This window comes from Echeneis naucrates, chromosome 19 (assembly GCF_900963305.1).
Source record: "Echeneis naucrates chromosome 19, fEcheNa1.1, whole genome shotgun sequence".
NCBI classification, from domain to species: Eukaryota; Metazoa; Chordata; class Actinopteri; order Carangiformes; family Echeneidae; genus Echeneis; species Echeneis naucrates.
The window spans coordinates 6019906-6036347 of record NC_042529.1 but is presented as its reverse complement, the minus strand read 5'-3'; the positions used below and the strand labels follow the sequence as shown (position 1 = coordinate 6036347).

At 38.7% G+C, this 16442-nt stretch overlaps 1 protein-coding gene across 1 annotated transcript; it reads left to right on the top strand.

The window, feature by feature from the left end:
* The first annotated feature begins 306 nt into the window (after positions 1 to 306).
* Positions 307 to 14979, top strand: polr3a (polymerase (RNA) III (DNA directed) polypeptide A). Its single transcript, XM_029527518.1, has 31 exons — positions 307 to 477; positions 840 to 975; positions 1754 to 1891; positions 2367 to 2538; positions 2679 to 2833; positions 3171 to 3410; positions 3780 to 3942; positions 4148 to 4284; positions 4376 to 4479; positions 4567 to 4708; positions 4973 to 5113; positions 5258 to 5327; positions 5608 to 5735; positions 5815 to 5953; positions 6096 to 6260; positions 6477 to 6649; positions 7215 to 7326; positions 8019 to 8137; positions 8521 to 8658; positions 9058 to 9228; positions 10026 to 10139; positions 10955 to 11041; positions 11139 to 11221; positions 11573 to 11743; positions 11986 to 12079; positions 12251 to 12343; positions 12959 to 13123; positions 13340 to 13504; positions 13883 to 14014; positions 14099 to 14231; positions 14322 to 14979. The coding sequence occupies exons 1-31, from the start codon at positions 434 to 436 to the stop codon at positions 14468 to 14470; spliced, it is 4173 nt and encodes a 1390-aa protein (XP_029383378.1). The 5' UTR covers positions 307 to 433; the 3' UTR covers positions 14471 to 14979.
* The last annotated feature ends 1463 nt before the right edge of the window (positions 14980 to 16442 follow it).

The following is a 16442-nucleotide window of genomic DNA, read 5'->3' as shown; positions in this document are numbered from 1 at the left end:
AGGAAAGTTGCCTTTAAAAGAGACTTTGTGCTCTTACAGTCCAGGCCTGATGGAAAAAAGGCTTTTTTTTTTTTTTTTAACACAGCAAGAATGCTTTTCATATAGATCTAAACGTACAGACCAAATGAAGAACAAATGCTATGATGGTTGAATTGTGAGCTCGAAATACATGTGTGCTTTGTCTTAGGTGGAGGAAAAAAAATGTTTAAAATTAGCATTTTAAACATTTAATCTCCATAAACTTTTCACTTACCCTGCCAATCGGAAGCGTCGAACCGGAAGCTAACTTCGCTGGCTGGTAGCATTTCCACATCATGGACCGGCCGAGAGGCAGCGTGCTGGACACACATGAAGCTTAATCTGCCGGAGTGAGGACGAAACGACAGCTTCCTTGGCTGTCTGTGTTGTTAGTTGTGTAGGTTAGGCTGCCAAAATGGTGAAAGAGCAGTTCCGAGAGACGGATGTGGCCAAGAAAATGTGAGTAAACGAGACTGAGCAGCGGCGCCGTAGCGTGTTAGCTCACCGGCTAGCCGTCAGTTTGCAATGTGGCTGATATTGACAAGTTGTGTAGTAACACCTGAATGCAATTGAATGTTAAATACACTTCAGTTTTTTAGGTTTGGACATGGTAGCTCTACTGAAAATCAGCCAATAAAACCGGTTTTTACAGTAGTTCTTAATTTACTGCCCATCTCATTAGTGCATATATGATGAAACAACTGGTGTGCTTATAGTAAAGTCCAGCACTATAGGAACACCTGAGCGTTGTTGTTGTTGTTGTTATAGCATGTTAAACCTGTGTGTTTTTTCTCTGTTTTACTCTCTCTGCTGCTTCACAGAAGCCACATCTGCTTCGGCATGAAATCTGCCGAGCAGATGAGGCAGCAGGCTCACATCCAGGTGGTCAGCAAGAACCTGTACAGCCAAGACACCAAACACACTCCCCTGGCCTATGGAGTGTTGGACCACCGCATGGTATGACAGACATGCACATCCCAAAATCCATGCTTTCCTTTCTCACTTTTTTTTTATTATTATTATATGAAGGCTGTGCAAGCAATTCAAATATCATCAACTCTGCAATAAGTGTTATATCCAAATATTGGATACTTTTACAAAGTAAGCAAGTGGAGTCAATTTTATTTGCACAGCTGCTTTTGCATTTAAGCTCTTTTTGTTGTTTTTGTGTGTCCTGCTCTGCATAAAAAATTGGCAGTTTTGTGGACAAATCTATTCGGACGTGTTAAAAGAGCTTAACAATAATGTAAATGCAAATAAACAAAAGCATGAATAACCTTTCATCTTGCTCACCTCATATTTTGATTTGGTGATGCTGTAGCCTATAAATCACGTTCTACAGAGATAAATGAGAATTCTTGTTCTGTGCAAACGTCAGCAAAAAAACAAAACAAATGCACATAAGCACAACAGCTCTCCTTTTATTTGGGTCTTTTGGGCTAGACAGTGTAATGGAACTTGGATTTGTACTGTTGAAAAATGAATTGTAAATTTCCTTTTGATTTATTTATATATATTTTTTTAAGAAACTAATAGTTCATTTACAGTAAGTATTCTGTATCATTTTGAAATTATTCAACGGCCACCAGTCTTCATACAAATTAATGCAGCTATAACTCTTACAGAGACACTGACCAATGTATTTCTACTTAGAGGCAAATGTCAAACACTAGAATTTATAATAATAATGTTTTACATTTAATATATTCTCCACTCTCTGCCATGTTTCCTGCAGGGTACCAGTGAGAAAGACAGACCGTGTCTAACGTGTGGAAAGAATCTTGCAGATTGTTTAGGACATTATGGCTACCTGGATCTTGAACTGCCATGTTTTCATGTTGGATATTTCAAAGCCATCATAGGAATCTTACAGGCAAGTGTTTATAGGTTCCCTCCCAAAGTAACACACATATTACAGAACTCACTTTAAATTTAAAGTGCAGTGTCAAAAGCATGAAATAGCATGTTAAAAATATGTAATTAAACTCAACCTTCATACTCATGTTATACAATATGCAATAAGAACTGCTAAGTTACATTTGAATGAAATACCTTTGCCTGCAGTGCAGGAAGCGGAAAATATGTTTTTTCCTTTAGGTGTCAGTAGAGTATCACAATTAGAAGAGACAGAATTTGAGCATGGTGTGTTTCTCAGTCTTTTCAATCCAGCAAATAACCCAATGTTATTTATTGTAATTTTTTTACCTTACTTCACCTTATTTTCTCAATTTTTTTTAATTAAAAAAAAAACAAACAAACAAAAAACAATTAAGCCATAATCACAATTAGGTAAGTGAAGTGTGTGTTTGGCATTCTTTAAATTCCCATGACTCTTATCATGCTTTCAGATGATTTGCAAGACATGTTCAAGCATAATGCTGACGAAAGAAGAGAAACTGCAGTTCATGGATCACTTGAAACGGCCGAACCTGGCCTATCTTCAGAAACGTGGGTTGAAGAAGAAGATCTCTGATAAATGCCGCAAAAGGACAGTCTGTCTTAACTGTTCTGCTTTCAATGGTGAGAAAAGACATTTAATTCTATAATAATTATAATATATAATATAATATAATAATTCTAATAGCTATCCTCACTTTATTTGTCAGTGATGCTATTGGATTAATGGAAAAGTTGAGGTGAGGGTCTCTTTTATCTTTAAGGACCTGTGAAAAAATGTGGCCTGCTGAAGATCATCCATGAGAAGTATAAAACAACCAAGAAGGTGGTGGACCCTTTTGTGTCAGATTTCCTCCAGTCCTTTGACATTGCCATTGAGCACAACAAAGTGATGGAGCCTCTGCTGAGCAGAGCGCAGGTGAGCATTCTACCCTGTCTCACACTGTGCAGTTGATATTCTTTTGTTACCAAACTTTGATATGGCAAATGAGACTGCCTGTCAAGGATAGGACAATATTCTTCCAATGTTGCAAAGTGGCTTTGAATGATAGATCTGGTTCTCCTACATTTATTATTCACTGTTTTATCATGCTAATCAGTAAAAATGCAAATATTTAAATTACATTCATATAGAATTGTGGCCTTTTAACTATATAATTGCAGTATATTATAATTTTGTGGAAAAAAGAAAAAGATGTAAGGCTAAGCAGAATTATAATTTATCTCATTCGCCCTTGACCATCATTATTTTCCAGGAAAATCTGAACCCTCTGGTGGTTCTGAATCTGTTCAAAAGGATTCCCCAAGAGGACATTCCCCTGCTCCTTATGAATCCCGAGGCAGGGAAACCTGCGGACCTCATCCTCACTCGCCTGTTAGTACCTCCTCTTTGTATACGGCCCTCTGTGGTCAGCGACTTGAAGTCAGGCACAAATGAGGACGACCTCACTATGAAGCTCACAGAGATCATCTTCCTCAACGATGTCATCAAAAAGGTTGGTATTTATCACTGACAATGGCTGCTGTCTTCAACCCAGAGGTTTGTGCCAGTGCATTTGATAAGCAAACTTCAGACCTTAAAAATCTTTCTAATTTTAGAATGATCAGCATCTAGTAAAGGAAAACGTGGCATTATTTCACACTCCCTCAGCCTTTAGCTAATTTAACACACCATACAACTCCTCAGAGCAACCAGTGGTTCCAATAAATGAGGAAATCTCTCCCATCCACATTAAAGCTTGCTGATTGTTTCTTGAGGGGGTTGTTAAGCAAATCCACACAAAAAGTTGTAGTGTGTTAAATACATTTATCAGATCTCTGTTTTATAATGACTGTTCAAGTTAACAATTTTTTGCAACTTACAGCATCGTATGACAGGGGCAAAGACACAGATGATCATGGAGGATTGGGATTTCCTCCAGCTGCAGTGTGCCCTTTATATCAACAGTGAGCTCTCTGGCATCCCCCTTAACATGGCACCAAAGAAATGGACTAGAGGCTTTGTACAGAGACTTAAAGGAAAACAAGGTATGATGTGTATTTTAACCTTAGAACTATTTTCACTCGTGTTTAGTTTTTTTGTTGTTTTGATTTTATTTCTGTAAATTGGATGCCTAAAATAGTTTTAGTAATTTGGCATATAGCAGTGATTTTTTTTTTTTTTTCCCTTCCCCCCCGTACAACTGAATAACTGAATTGCAGATTTACAGATAACTTTACTTTGATGACTCAGGTCGATTTAGAGGAAACCTCTCTGGAAAAAGAGTTGACTTCTCTGGCAGAACTGTCATCTCTCCCGACCCAAATCTGAGAATTGATGAGGTAGCTGTTCCAGTCCACGTGGCCAAAATCCTGACATACCCAGAGAGGGTAAGTCCCACTCCAAGGCTACAACAAATGTACTTAACAGCCACCTCCACGCCAGAACTTAAGTTATCTATATACATGTACGATGTTATAGGTGAACAAGGCCAATCTGGAACTAATGAAAAAACTTGTTCGCAATGGTCCTGATGTTCACCCTGGAGCCAACTTCATCCAGAACCGCTACACACAGATTAAGAGGTTAGTCTGGCTGCTTCTGGACCACATTAAGACCACTATCTACCTAACTTGGTTCACCAGCAAAAGTAAATCCTCTCTCTGTTTTAGGTTTTTGAAGTACGGAAACCGCGAGAAGATCGCTCAGGAGCTGAGGGTTGGGGACATGGTTGAAAGGCACCTAATAGACGGGGACATCGTCCTCTTCAATCGGCAACCCTCTTTGCACAAACTCAGCATTATGGCCCACATAGTGAGTTTAGATTTTCACAAGGCAAAAATCTGTTTGCCCTCTCAATAACAATAACTTGGTCTACTAAACCATATTAATTGTGTTGTGCACTTAAGAAGCAGAGGTGTCTGCAATCTGAGACAAGTTCTGGAGTTTTAACAAACTTAAATTAGAGCAAGTTGAACATTGTTTTCATTCATTTTTAGACTGATCTTGAAGTAAATCTTTGATTAGTTGCTTCTTTTATACTATTGATATTTTTTGGTGCATATTTCCAAATCACAGGCCAGAGTGAAACCTCACAGGACGTTTAGGTTCAATGAGTGTGTGTGCACCCCCTACAATGCCGACTTTGACGGTGATGAAATGAACCTACATCTACCTCAGACTGAAGAAGCCAAAGCTGAGGCCCTGGTCCTAATGGGGGTAGGCATCACAACGCATGCAGTGAATCAAGTGTACACGTACCTGTCAGTGTTGACATTCAGCATTGAAAAGTTGCCTTCAGGAGCTGTATTGTTCATAGGAAATTGAATACAGCTTGACACAAATTGTTACCCTTTCTTCCAGACGAAAGCTAATCTTGTTACTCCAAGAAATGGTGAACCTCTGATAGCTGCTATTCAGGACTTTCTGACAGGTAAGTGCTATGACCTATGGCAGTCATTCACAGTGCTTTTTCATTTATAATTTGATGAAAGGGACTGGATCATTTCCAGCACAGATACATACTTAGAAAGGCAGAGGTGATGAAAAAGAGAGCTGTTATGGTATAAGGGCTGTAATAACACAATTCATCTGAAAATATTTGTGTATGTGAAGTGTAATTATTTTCTAACTGATGAGGGGGCACTTAAGCAATTTTGAGAATGGACAATAATTGTTTCCATTAATCTTAAGGCATATTTTTACCTTTTTAGGGGCCTACCTCTTGACACTAAAGGATACCTTCTTTGACAGATCAAAAGCCTGTCAAATAGTGGCTTCGATTCTGGTGGGCAAAGATGAAAAGATCAGAATCTCGCTCCCCAAACCGGCTATAATGAAGGTACCCAACTCTGTTGTGAGTCTGTTACATAACTCTGTCTTTGTTACTTGCTGTTTATATTTGTCTGTATGTCCTCCAGCCCATGGCTCTGTGGACAGGGAAACAGATCTTCAGCCTTATTCTGAAGCCAAGTAAGGAATGTCCAGTCAAGGCCAATCTGAGGACCAAGGGCAAACAATACTGCGGCAAGGGAGAGGATCTCTGCTACAACGACTCATGTAAGTTTCATGCAAGACATGATATAACTCCATCGTTAATAGTAGGTGGAGGCATTCAACTGTTAGCTGGCAATACTGGTTCACATTGGTTGTGTTTCTCCACTGGGGCCTTATGGTGTCTCTCCCCTTGTCACCTTCCCAGTTGTGGTGATCCATAACAGTGAGCTAATGTGTGGCAGCATGGACAAAGGCACCTTGGGATCAGGCTCCAAGAACAACATCTTCTACATCCTGCTGAGAGACTGGGGACAGCTGGAGGCTGCAAATGCCATGTCCCGACTGGCAAGACTTGCGCCAGTGTATTTGTGTAGGTTGCTCCTGGGGCTTTAACAAAAATGTGTTTTATAATGTTCAGAAAGTTTTGATATCTGTCAATCTTATTTAATAATCAGTAAAACTCTAAAGTAGTTTGGTACTAGAGTAGTACTAAGTTTCAGTTCCACCAATGACGAATGGATGGACTGGATGATCTATGACAGTATTGAACGTAACCTAATGCTATTTAAAAAGAAAAAACTTTCAGCCAATAGGGGATTTTCTATTGGAATCGGTGATGTTACCCCTGGCCAAGGTCTGCTGAAGGCCAAGCAGGATCTGCTGGATGATGGTTACAAGAAATGTGATGAATACATTGAGGCTTTAGACACGGGCAAGTTGCAGCAACAACCGGGCTGCACAGCAGAGGAGACCCTGGAGGTAAGCTTGACAGATAATAATCGTTTATAATATTAAAATAATAGATATGGTTTAAATGCGTCACCTGTATTTGCACTTCTACTTGTTTAATTAGCTGTCTGCAACATTTACTAGAAATTCACACTAATACTGAGTCATTAGTAGCGTAAATGACTCATTTTCAGTAAATATTCATGAAATGTCAGGTGAAATAGGCAAGTGAAAATATATTGTTGAATTGATTGCGAAAGAGCAGGTTGATATTAGAAATGATAACAAGGTATCTGTCTCTTATATGGATGGCATAGTTTCTTCTTCATAAAGCAGTGACAAGTTGATGTTGGCAGATCTTGCCACATACACTGGCCACATCTTAGAAATATTTATAATGTTTATAATCTAAGCAAACTGTAGCGACAGGACATTACCATAATCAAATAATGGAACCAATTGCTGCACAGCTCTTTTGAGTGTGGCCAAAAGCATCACCATAATATTCCTACAATTTATCTGTGTGCTTTGACCTATGCTTAGTAATTGTTAATCAGTGCACGTGTTTCATAATTCGATATGTGTGTTTTAATAGGCTCTTATTTTGAGAGAACTGTCTGTCATCAGAGACCGAGCAGGCAGTGCCTGCCTCAGGGAGCTTGACAAGAGCAACAGCCCTCTGATCATGGCTCTTTGTGGCTCCAAAGGTAAGCTGGCCACAAAGGAGACTTGATTCATAATAAGATTGCAAATCAGTTCCATATATTCAGAAATAAAACTTATTTTAATAAGGTGGATGTGTTGGAGGAACCTGGGAAGACCACAGCATTTTAGGATTATCCTCTGAAAAGACTTTTCTATCTTGAACTCTAAGCACTCAGTGGCATCTATACCACTTCCTCAATACATCATATTTGACAGATTCTCATGATAATATCAAAAAATCTAGGCAAATGCAACAATTAAATGCCTGGCCTATATTCAACTATTTAATTGCAATATGACTTACTTTTTGCGTATAGCACTACCATGAAGTTCACCGTAAAATTCAATCCACGTAAATGTAATTTTTACATGAATTCATCTTAAATTTCAGCAGTTCATGCATTTGCCCATATGTTCTCTTCCCTTTCAATTACTACTTGACCCCTTTTCTCGGGTCAAGTAGTAATTATAGTAATTAAACATCAGCATTCACTACATTCATTATCCAGGAAACAAGTTGTTTGCCAAAATAAGGTTTATATTTTTTGTGTTATTTTTGTATCTGAACCAAGTGAATTGTTTCTGCTCTTGATTCTAAATTGGGAACCTCTGAGCTCCCTGTTTTCTTTATTTTCCTTGATCTTTTATGTGTGTACATATACCCTTTTCATCGATGTTGTCTGTTTACACACAGGATCCTTCATTAATATCTCTCAGATGATTGCCTGTGTGGGTCAGCAGGCCATAAGTGGCTCACGAGTTCCTGATGGCTTTGAAAATCGCTCCCTGCCTCATTTTGAAAAGCATTCAAAGGTAAGGTGAAGTCTGTTTATTTTAATTATGTTTGTGTAAATAACTCAATAACATTTGTTTGCTGGAATATACCATAAATGTTGATGAGCTCTTGCAAATGGCAAAGTCATGGCTCAAAGCCATCGTCTGGGTTTTCTTTGAATTTTGACACTAATCAGATGTCTCACAGCATTTCATCAGCTCTGAAGTGTTGAATGAAAAGCCATCAATGTGTTCTATTACTCCTATTAGGTTTTTTTTTTTATATATATCTCTGTTTCCGAAGGATCAACCATTGATAGGATGAGAGCACTTATCTGAGACTACAATAATAATAGTTTTTGATGTTTCCAGAAACCCAAATGGCTTAATGGTGAATTATTATTATTTTTTTCTTCTTACAGCTGCCTGCTGCTAAAGGTTTTGTTGCCGACAGTTTCTATTCAGGCCTGACACCCACAGAGTTTTTCTTCCACACCATGGCCGGCAGAGAGGGTCTGGTGGACACTGCTGTGAAAACAGCAGAGACGGGATACATGCAGGTAATGTACAAGGACCTTTTTCTCACCTTTGCTCAAGATATTCTTGACAGAAGATATTTCTTTCTAGTTTGAGAAACTGCTTCTTGTCATTATCACTTTGTGTAATTTTGGGTAAATGTACTAATTGTTTAATTATAAAATCATGAGTTTGGGAAAATTTGTGGAAAAGTATCAGAAGTTGAGATAAATCGATCCCAAATTCAGCAACATTCATTTTAGAATCATTAAAAAAGAAAAGCAACAAATACATAAATGTGAACACTTACTTGAAGGAAAGTGTGACGCTGTATTACTGTGTATGTATATAAACACATAGAGGCATGTGAGGTTTTTTTCTGCCTATCCTGTGTGTCATTTTGGTGTTTATTTTTCTGCCTTTTCTTTCCTGCATTTGGAAAGAGACGACTGGTGAAGTCCCTGGAGGATTTGTGCTCGCAGTACGACCTGACAGTGAGGAGCTCGACCGGCGACATCATTCAGTTCATTTATGGCGGCGATGGCCTGGACCCCGCCGCAATGGAGGGAAAGGATGAGCCACTGGAGTTCAAGAGGGTTCTGGACAATATCCGAGTGAGTGAAATCTGACAAGCTTTTTATTTTCTGTCTTTCTCAGCTTAATTATTTTTAGAGGTTCTTTTTAAAAGGAACATTTTTTATTTATTTTTTTATTCACCCTCACATTTGTGCTTCAAGTTATCATAATGAGGCTCACACTGAAACCTTACATAACCTCATGTTATTGCTGTCACATTTCACTTCAGCGTTTGTCCTTCGTTTTTGTTTATATGTATCAATTGGAAATTATCCTCATGATCAAAGAGCATGGGGATCCTTGTTTTGGTGCTTATCTCGCATGTGTGTGTTCCAGAACCAGCTCTGTGGTGATGTCAGGATGTCCTGCATACAAAATCGAGGCAGACAGCCTGCAGATTTGATTTGATTCTGAATCGTAGTTTTTTGGCACACCCTTAGTGTTCAACCGTACGCCACATTTAATACAAAACACATCTATTGGTGTGCTGCATCCATTTGTGTCAGTTGACACTAAAGCAGTGACAATGCAACTACCATTACCACTGTCATCGTTATTGATCTGATTGCATGTAATAGATCAAATAAATATTATTATTATTTTTATTTTATATGTTAACAAAAGCGGCATTAGAATAAATATGATTCGATCAGATGTTTCTGTTGTAGTTCACAGTTGGTTTGTCTTTGTGTTCACATAATGCCCTGAGACTCATCTATCATGGGCCGCTTCTCTTTGAGTGAGGGAGCTATTAGGAGCTGTTGACCTGTGAATGATTCCTGAGAGCCATGATGGCTCCCAATCATAACTTTGTCCTCTCTGTCCCCACCTTTAGGCAGTATACTCATGTCAAGATGAGCCTGCACTCAGCCAAAATGAGCTGGTCCTCACTGCAGATGCCATCATGAAAAAAGCTGACTTCTTATGCTGCAGAGACAGCTTCTTGGAGGTATCTTTGTCACAGCACAGTGCTCTCAATGAAAGTGAAACATATGTAACAAGGCTTACTTTATGTATAGCTGTGTAGTTTTCAAAAAGAAAATTATATTGTTCAGTATATCAAAAGAGAATAAGTAATGGAATTACAAAATTAATTATTTTAGATGGTGCTTCACTAAAGCTGGCTTAGAGAAGGTTATGATGACAGGACTGCTACCACATACTGTTTCAAGTCCACAAGACAACATGATTTGAAGGGTGATCTACTGCCCCTCAGTGTTGCTTCATCAGCTTTTGGTGTGCTTTGATGAGCACCTGGAAATTGTGCAAATGCGAAAGCGCAATTTGGTTTTAAAAGAATGGTTGCCTTGATTGTAATTAAAAAAGGACAGAGAAGCTCTGTAATTATGTAACCTCAAAGCAATTACAAATACCTAATTCGCCTTTACTGGCAGTAACAAATGAACCTCTCTCCCCATCTTGTGAAGGAGTTAACTGAAACAGGCTCAGAGAAGTACCTGGAGGTATCGTGGCTGAGCATGCTGGATTGTGCCCTAACTGAATTATGAATGGTGTGCCAGCAAAATTTGGAACAGTCTAATAATTTATGTATTAAACTAATTGTTCTTTTAGAATGAATGTGCAAACTCTGACATTGTACTTCTGTACATTTGAAGAATCCTGTCTTACCTGTTTTCTGTGGTATCTAACAACTGCATGACAATGTATGATCTGCAGCATACAGCTTGGTGATGTTTGATTTTAATGATGTTAATGAGCCTTTGAACTAGACATCTGAAAACAATTCTCTCCCTTTAACTTTAGGAGATAAAGAAGTTTATTAAGGGCTTCTCAGAAAGGATTAAGAAAACCAGAGACAAGTACGGCATCAACGACAACGGCACCAGTGAGGTGGGCACTGCCTTTACAATTATGTGCTGAATTTGGAAAGATATTTAAGCCCAGTTTTATCAAAACTTTCTCCATGCCTTTCTATTTTGTATTGCAGCCAAAGGTTCTCTATCAATTGGACCGCATTACCCCCACCCAGCTGGAGAAATTCCTTGAAACCTGTAGAGACAAATACATGAGGTACAGTGTTCGTGTCCTGCAGTGTTTCTAAGGTTCATTGTTTTGTGTGGTCCAGGTCTGGAAGTGACATGCTTGTAGGTAGCTGACAATGTGTCTCTAGTAATGAAGAGCTAATGAGAGCAAAAATTAAATGAGTAGCCAAATATGCCCCTTAAAGTAGATAAAACAAAACTATGGGTCAGGGTATGGTAGTAAAGGTTCTTACAAACACGTCACTTCGCCCAGGTTAGTTCATTTCATCCTCATAGGTGTCACTGTGTGTGTAGTAACTGCCAAGTTTCACATCTTTATGAAAGATAAATCAGTTTAATGAAAGGTGACTTGTTTCTTATCATGTGTGTGCCAATGCAGAGCTCAGATGGAGCCCGGCTCGGCAGTAGGGGCCCTGTGTGCCCAGAGCATCGGAGAGCCTGGTACACAGATGACCCTGAAAACCTTCCACTTTGCTGGCGTAGCATCCATGAACATCACATTGGGGGTGCCTCGTATCAAAGAGATCATCAATGCTTCCAAGAACATCAGGTATGTTATGTAATTGCATCGATGCTTCTTTAGGTCCCTCTGTGATTTCAGGAGATGAGAAAAATAATGAGCTCTTTCATCCTTCAAAGACCTAATGCCTTGTGAAATTCAACTCAAGCATCACAGACTGACTCATTCATGACCACGTTTTCTTCATCACTGCTGTTTTTTTTTTCGTCCGAAACAAGAATTTTGCATCTTGTTTTGAATAATTGAGTGAAAGCCTTCTCCCCACCCCTCAGCACCCCAATAATTACAGCCCATTTGGATGTGGAAGATGACGCTGACTTTGCCAGACTGGTGAAAGGGAGAATAGAGAAAACTCTATTAGGAGAGGTATTCCAAGCTGCTGCATATATTCAATAACCTTTATCAATAAAAGAATGCTGTACGGTGGAAGGAATGCACTGAAAGACAACAGTAGTCCCACAACTGGCTGTGTTTCAGAAATGATCAAGCAGAGGTGCAGAACTACAATAAAACAAAGGTCTCTTGTTCTTCCTATAGATATCTGAGTACATTGAAGAAGTTTTTCTACCAGATGACTGTTTCATCCTGGTGAAACTGTCTTTGGAGAGAATAAGACTGCTGCGGCTGGAGGTAACTTACTTTCTTCTGACAGCGTGTGAATCATGTATGTCCTCCTTCATGACCAGATTCATATATTTATTGATTTGATGACATAATATGTGGAAGAAACACTATTCTTCCTTGTAATCTTTCGCATGTGCTGCTTGTTAATACATAGTTTATATGGACTCCAGGAAGGTTGCTGTGGCAGAGGGTAATTGGGTTCTGAATAAAGAATAAATCATAAACTAATTAAAAGGAATACAATGCACTGTGTTTGAATGTTTATCGCTACAGCCTCCCTTTCTTATGTCACTGTAAAACTACGTTGTAGTAGGTTCCCAATAGATGTTCTAATTGCTTTATAAATAATAAATAAATAAATAGATAAAAGGTCAAAGCAGTCACAGCTCAAAAAATCTCAAGAGCTCTTTTTCCATCTCTGGTAACTTAATAAATATCTACTCAAATCAAATCACATTTATTTACATAGCGCCAAATCATAACAAAGTTAGGTCAAGGTAGTTTACATATGCATCAGGTCTCGACCGAACTCTTTATAAAACTTAATAATACTCGAAAGCAGTTGACTTAGAGCCTGAGTATGAGTCATGAGCCTGGTATCTTATTGGTTTTGTCTTTCAGGTAAATGCAGAGACAGTGCGTTACTCTATCTGTATGTCAAAGCTGCGAGTCAAACCGGGAGACATTGCCGTGCACGGCGAGGCAGTGGTTTGTGTGTCTCCACGAGAGAACAACAAAAGCTCAATGTATTATGTGCTGCAGTCATTAAAAGAGGAGCTTCCGAAGGTAAGACTCTAGTATGTGATAAATTCCTTTTAGCTTTCAAACTGTTTTCATATTTCCGAACTGCAGTTAAAGTGAGTGACTGAAAATACACAAAATCTCACAGTTCTCTGTTAGTTGGTTTAATCATGGTTTGGTGCTCAGACTCTACAAGATCCATCTTTTAAAAAAAAAAAAAAAAACAAAGCTCAATGAGATGTCTATGTTCTCACTTGGAAGGTGGTGGTGCAAGGAATACCTGAGGTTGCCCGAGCTGTCATTCACATTGATGAACAGACCGGCAAGAACAAGTACAAGCTCCTGGTGGAGGGGGATAACCTGCGGGCAGTGATGGCAACACACGGAGTGAACGGAAGCAGGACAACTTCAAACAATACATACGAGGTATCAGTCAACCCAGCTTTAAAGGCAGTGTAGTTGCATCAGTTTTTTTTTTATTTAGCACAGCTACCCTGCACGAACTTTAAAATTCATTTTGTGTTAGTTCAGCCTAATTTCATGGAAGGTCGAGGGCTCTTTTCACTATTTTGAGGAGGTGTTTATTCAACTTGAATGTCACGTCAGAGGCTGCTGTTGATAAATGGCATCCACGATTCAAAGGGTCATGAAGTGTGTAAATTATAAGCATTCGTATCATTAATTCACTCCCTCCAAGAGTTTGAACTCGTCCTGAATGCAGCCATTTTCCTATTAGAATATTGAATTGGCTTCCTTGACAAACCTCAGCTTTCTTTAAACACTCTTTTCTGTGCACTTTTCTAGGTTGAAAGGACCTTGGGCATCGAGGCTGCAAGGTCCACAATCATCAATGAGATTCAGTACACCATGGTGAACCATGGAATGAGCATTGACAGGCGTCACGTCATGCTTCTTGCAGATCTCATGTCCTATAAGGTATGAAGCCCCAATCTATCTTAGGAATATGCATGTTGTCTGTATTTGGTTCCGTGTGAGGGCACACCGTTTCTGTCCACACAGGGGGAGATTCTCGGAATCACCAGGTTTGGTTTAGCAAAAATGAAGGAAAGTGTCCTCATGCTGGCCTCCTTCGAGAAAACAGCTGATCATCTTTTCGATGCTGCGTACTTTGGACAAAAGGACTCTGTCTGTGGTAAACTGATGCTTCCCCCTCTGCAATGCAAATGAAGCTTAATTTTTAAGTCTTATTGGGATCTTAACATTTCCTGTGTTCCTGTTGTAGGCGTGTCTGAGTGCATCATCATGGGGATACCAATGAATATTGGGACAGGACTGTTTAAACTCCTACACAAGGCCGACAAGGATCCATCTCCAGTTAAAAGGCCTCTCCTGTTCGACAATGCAGATTTCCATATATCGCTTATCACATAGCATTGAGGAGAGTAGGGACAGTCAGAAGGTTTGTAGTGTTTCGTTTTTGTTTGGTTTGTTTTGTTTTTTAGAGTTCGCTAACAGACTATCTTAAGATGATTTTCATCAATTACAGAAGTGCCTGCACAACTGTCAAGTAATTTTGATTTTGGGGAGTTACAAAAAGTGGGATAGCATCTTCTTTTTAGGTGTGACGCTGCTTTTTGATTTACAATGCAAATTTACATCCTGGTTTTTCCTCCACTATTCCATGTGCTCCCTCATTCTACAGATTTGGCAGCGTTTTGTACACATAATGTATCTTAGTGTCATGCGCAGCAGAGTCAAAAAACATCTTTTAATTAAGCATACCTGACTAGGCACTTAGTTTTGTAATATAATATGAACTCCGTTAGCAGCTTCTATTTGCTAATAGAAAAACTGCAAAACCCAATTCATGAGTGTTTCTGAAACTTGTTTCAGTCTCAACCTGTATGAAGACCTTTCATATAATAATGTATATAATATAATAAATTAATGACAAAGAAAATCATGGCTTTACGGTTCAATCATCAGATGTCAGAAATGTTTGATCTCTTAATATTTTTAGCCGTGGAAAGCGTAATAGAAAGCGTGTTGTTTTTTGTTTTTTTTTTTCCCCCCTTGGTCACACCTCAAATCAACAAAGGAGGGAAATTAAACTTTTACATTCTAATGCTATGGTGGTATATCATAGTGCAAAGATCAATTTTAGAACATAAAATTAAAAAAATTTACATGTCTCAATTATCCAAAGTAGAGCTGTTTATTCTCATAGACACATACACAGCATGTGTATGTACACAAACACATACATATTACATAAATAAATATAATAATACATAAATATATAAGATTTTGACCACATCAATGCAAAATTCTGTTCTTTTGTGTGAAAAAGAGCCCCTTAAGAAACGCTGTTGGCTACCGACAGTCTGGTACACAAGATTTAATTTACTTTTACTTTTAATTTACAACATTTGTACAGAACTGTGAATCAAAACAATGATGGCCTCACCGAAAACATTATTACATTCATATAATTACAGAACATGTAACTCTAATCATACACCATAAAAAGATATTATTTACTTGGGCTGCATGTAGACATCAGCATATTGAAAGGAATTCTTCCCCCAGCGTGCCCAGTGTCCTTGTTTAAATCCGAAGACATAAACATGCTTATATTACCGTAATGACTGAACAAATCTGCGTCACTGCGTAAAATATCTCATAATGAAAGTCAAAAGCCTTTTAGTTTGGTCTACAGTTAATCTTTTTTTTTTTTTTTTTAACATTCAATGCAACATTAATAAATACTAAATGTAATCTTCAATACTATTGAGATTGGCCAAAAAAAGACTAAACATTTGACTCAATTTCAGCCTCAACCTTTCTAAAACCTGTGCACGGAATGTGCTTTCATTAGTCTGTTGGTCCTGCTACTCAGTTTCATTTTCACATTAACGTTTTTGTTTTTAGATGCAATTGTGATTTGATGTTTGCCATTTCCGAAGAGTACCAAAAGTCAGAGGCTCAATATGTTTATCATCTTGGTTTAAAAAGGAAAATAAAAAAACAAAGGTCTGCAATTCAACTAACCTGAAAAGAATTCATGGTGAGGTGCTATCTTGAAATTTAGCCGTGCAGTAAAAGTGGATGTGTCGTCCTTGCTGCTGAAAGCGTGGCTGTCTAACAGTTAATGTCCCTTTTGCTGTCATTCCCAAGTGTCACTGGCACGACGCTGGACATGGTTCCCTCTGACATCATCATTAAAACGCTTCCTGAGAGAGGCTCAGCCACCTGCTGGTGTCAGAGACCTCAACAGAAGTGCGTATCAGCTGACCGCTTCCAGCAGACCTTATTCTTAAAGTGCCTCCTTTTGGATCTCCTTCATTTTCTACCCTGCTGCACTCCAGACTAAATGAAGAAAGAACTGCAGGAGTAGATTTTT

Bases quoted from the DNA above. Each gene is read 5' to 3' on its own strand.
- polr3a (XM_029527518.1), top strand. From the start codon at position 434: ATGGTGAAAGAGCAGTTCCGAGAGACGGATGTGGCCAAGAAAAT. The intron at 4,709-4,972 runs GTGAGTTTAGAT...TCCAAATCACAG, and splicing joins TCAGCATTATGGCCCACATA to GCCAGAGTGAAACCTCACAG. The intron at 9,229-10,025 runs GTGAGTGAAATC...CCCCACCTTTAG, and splicing joins GGGTTCTGGACAATATCCGA to GCAGTATACTCATGTCAAGA.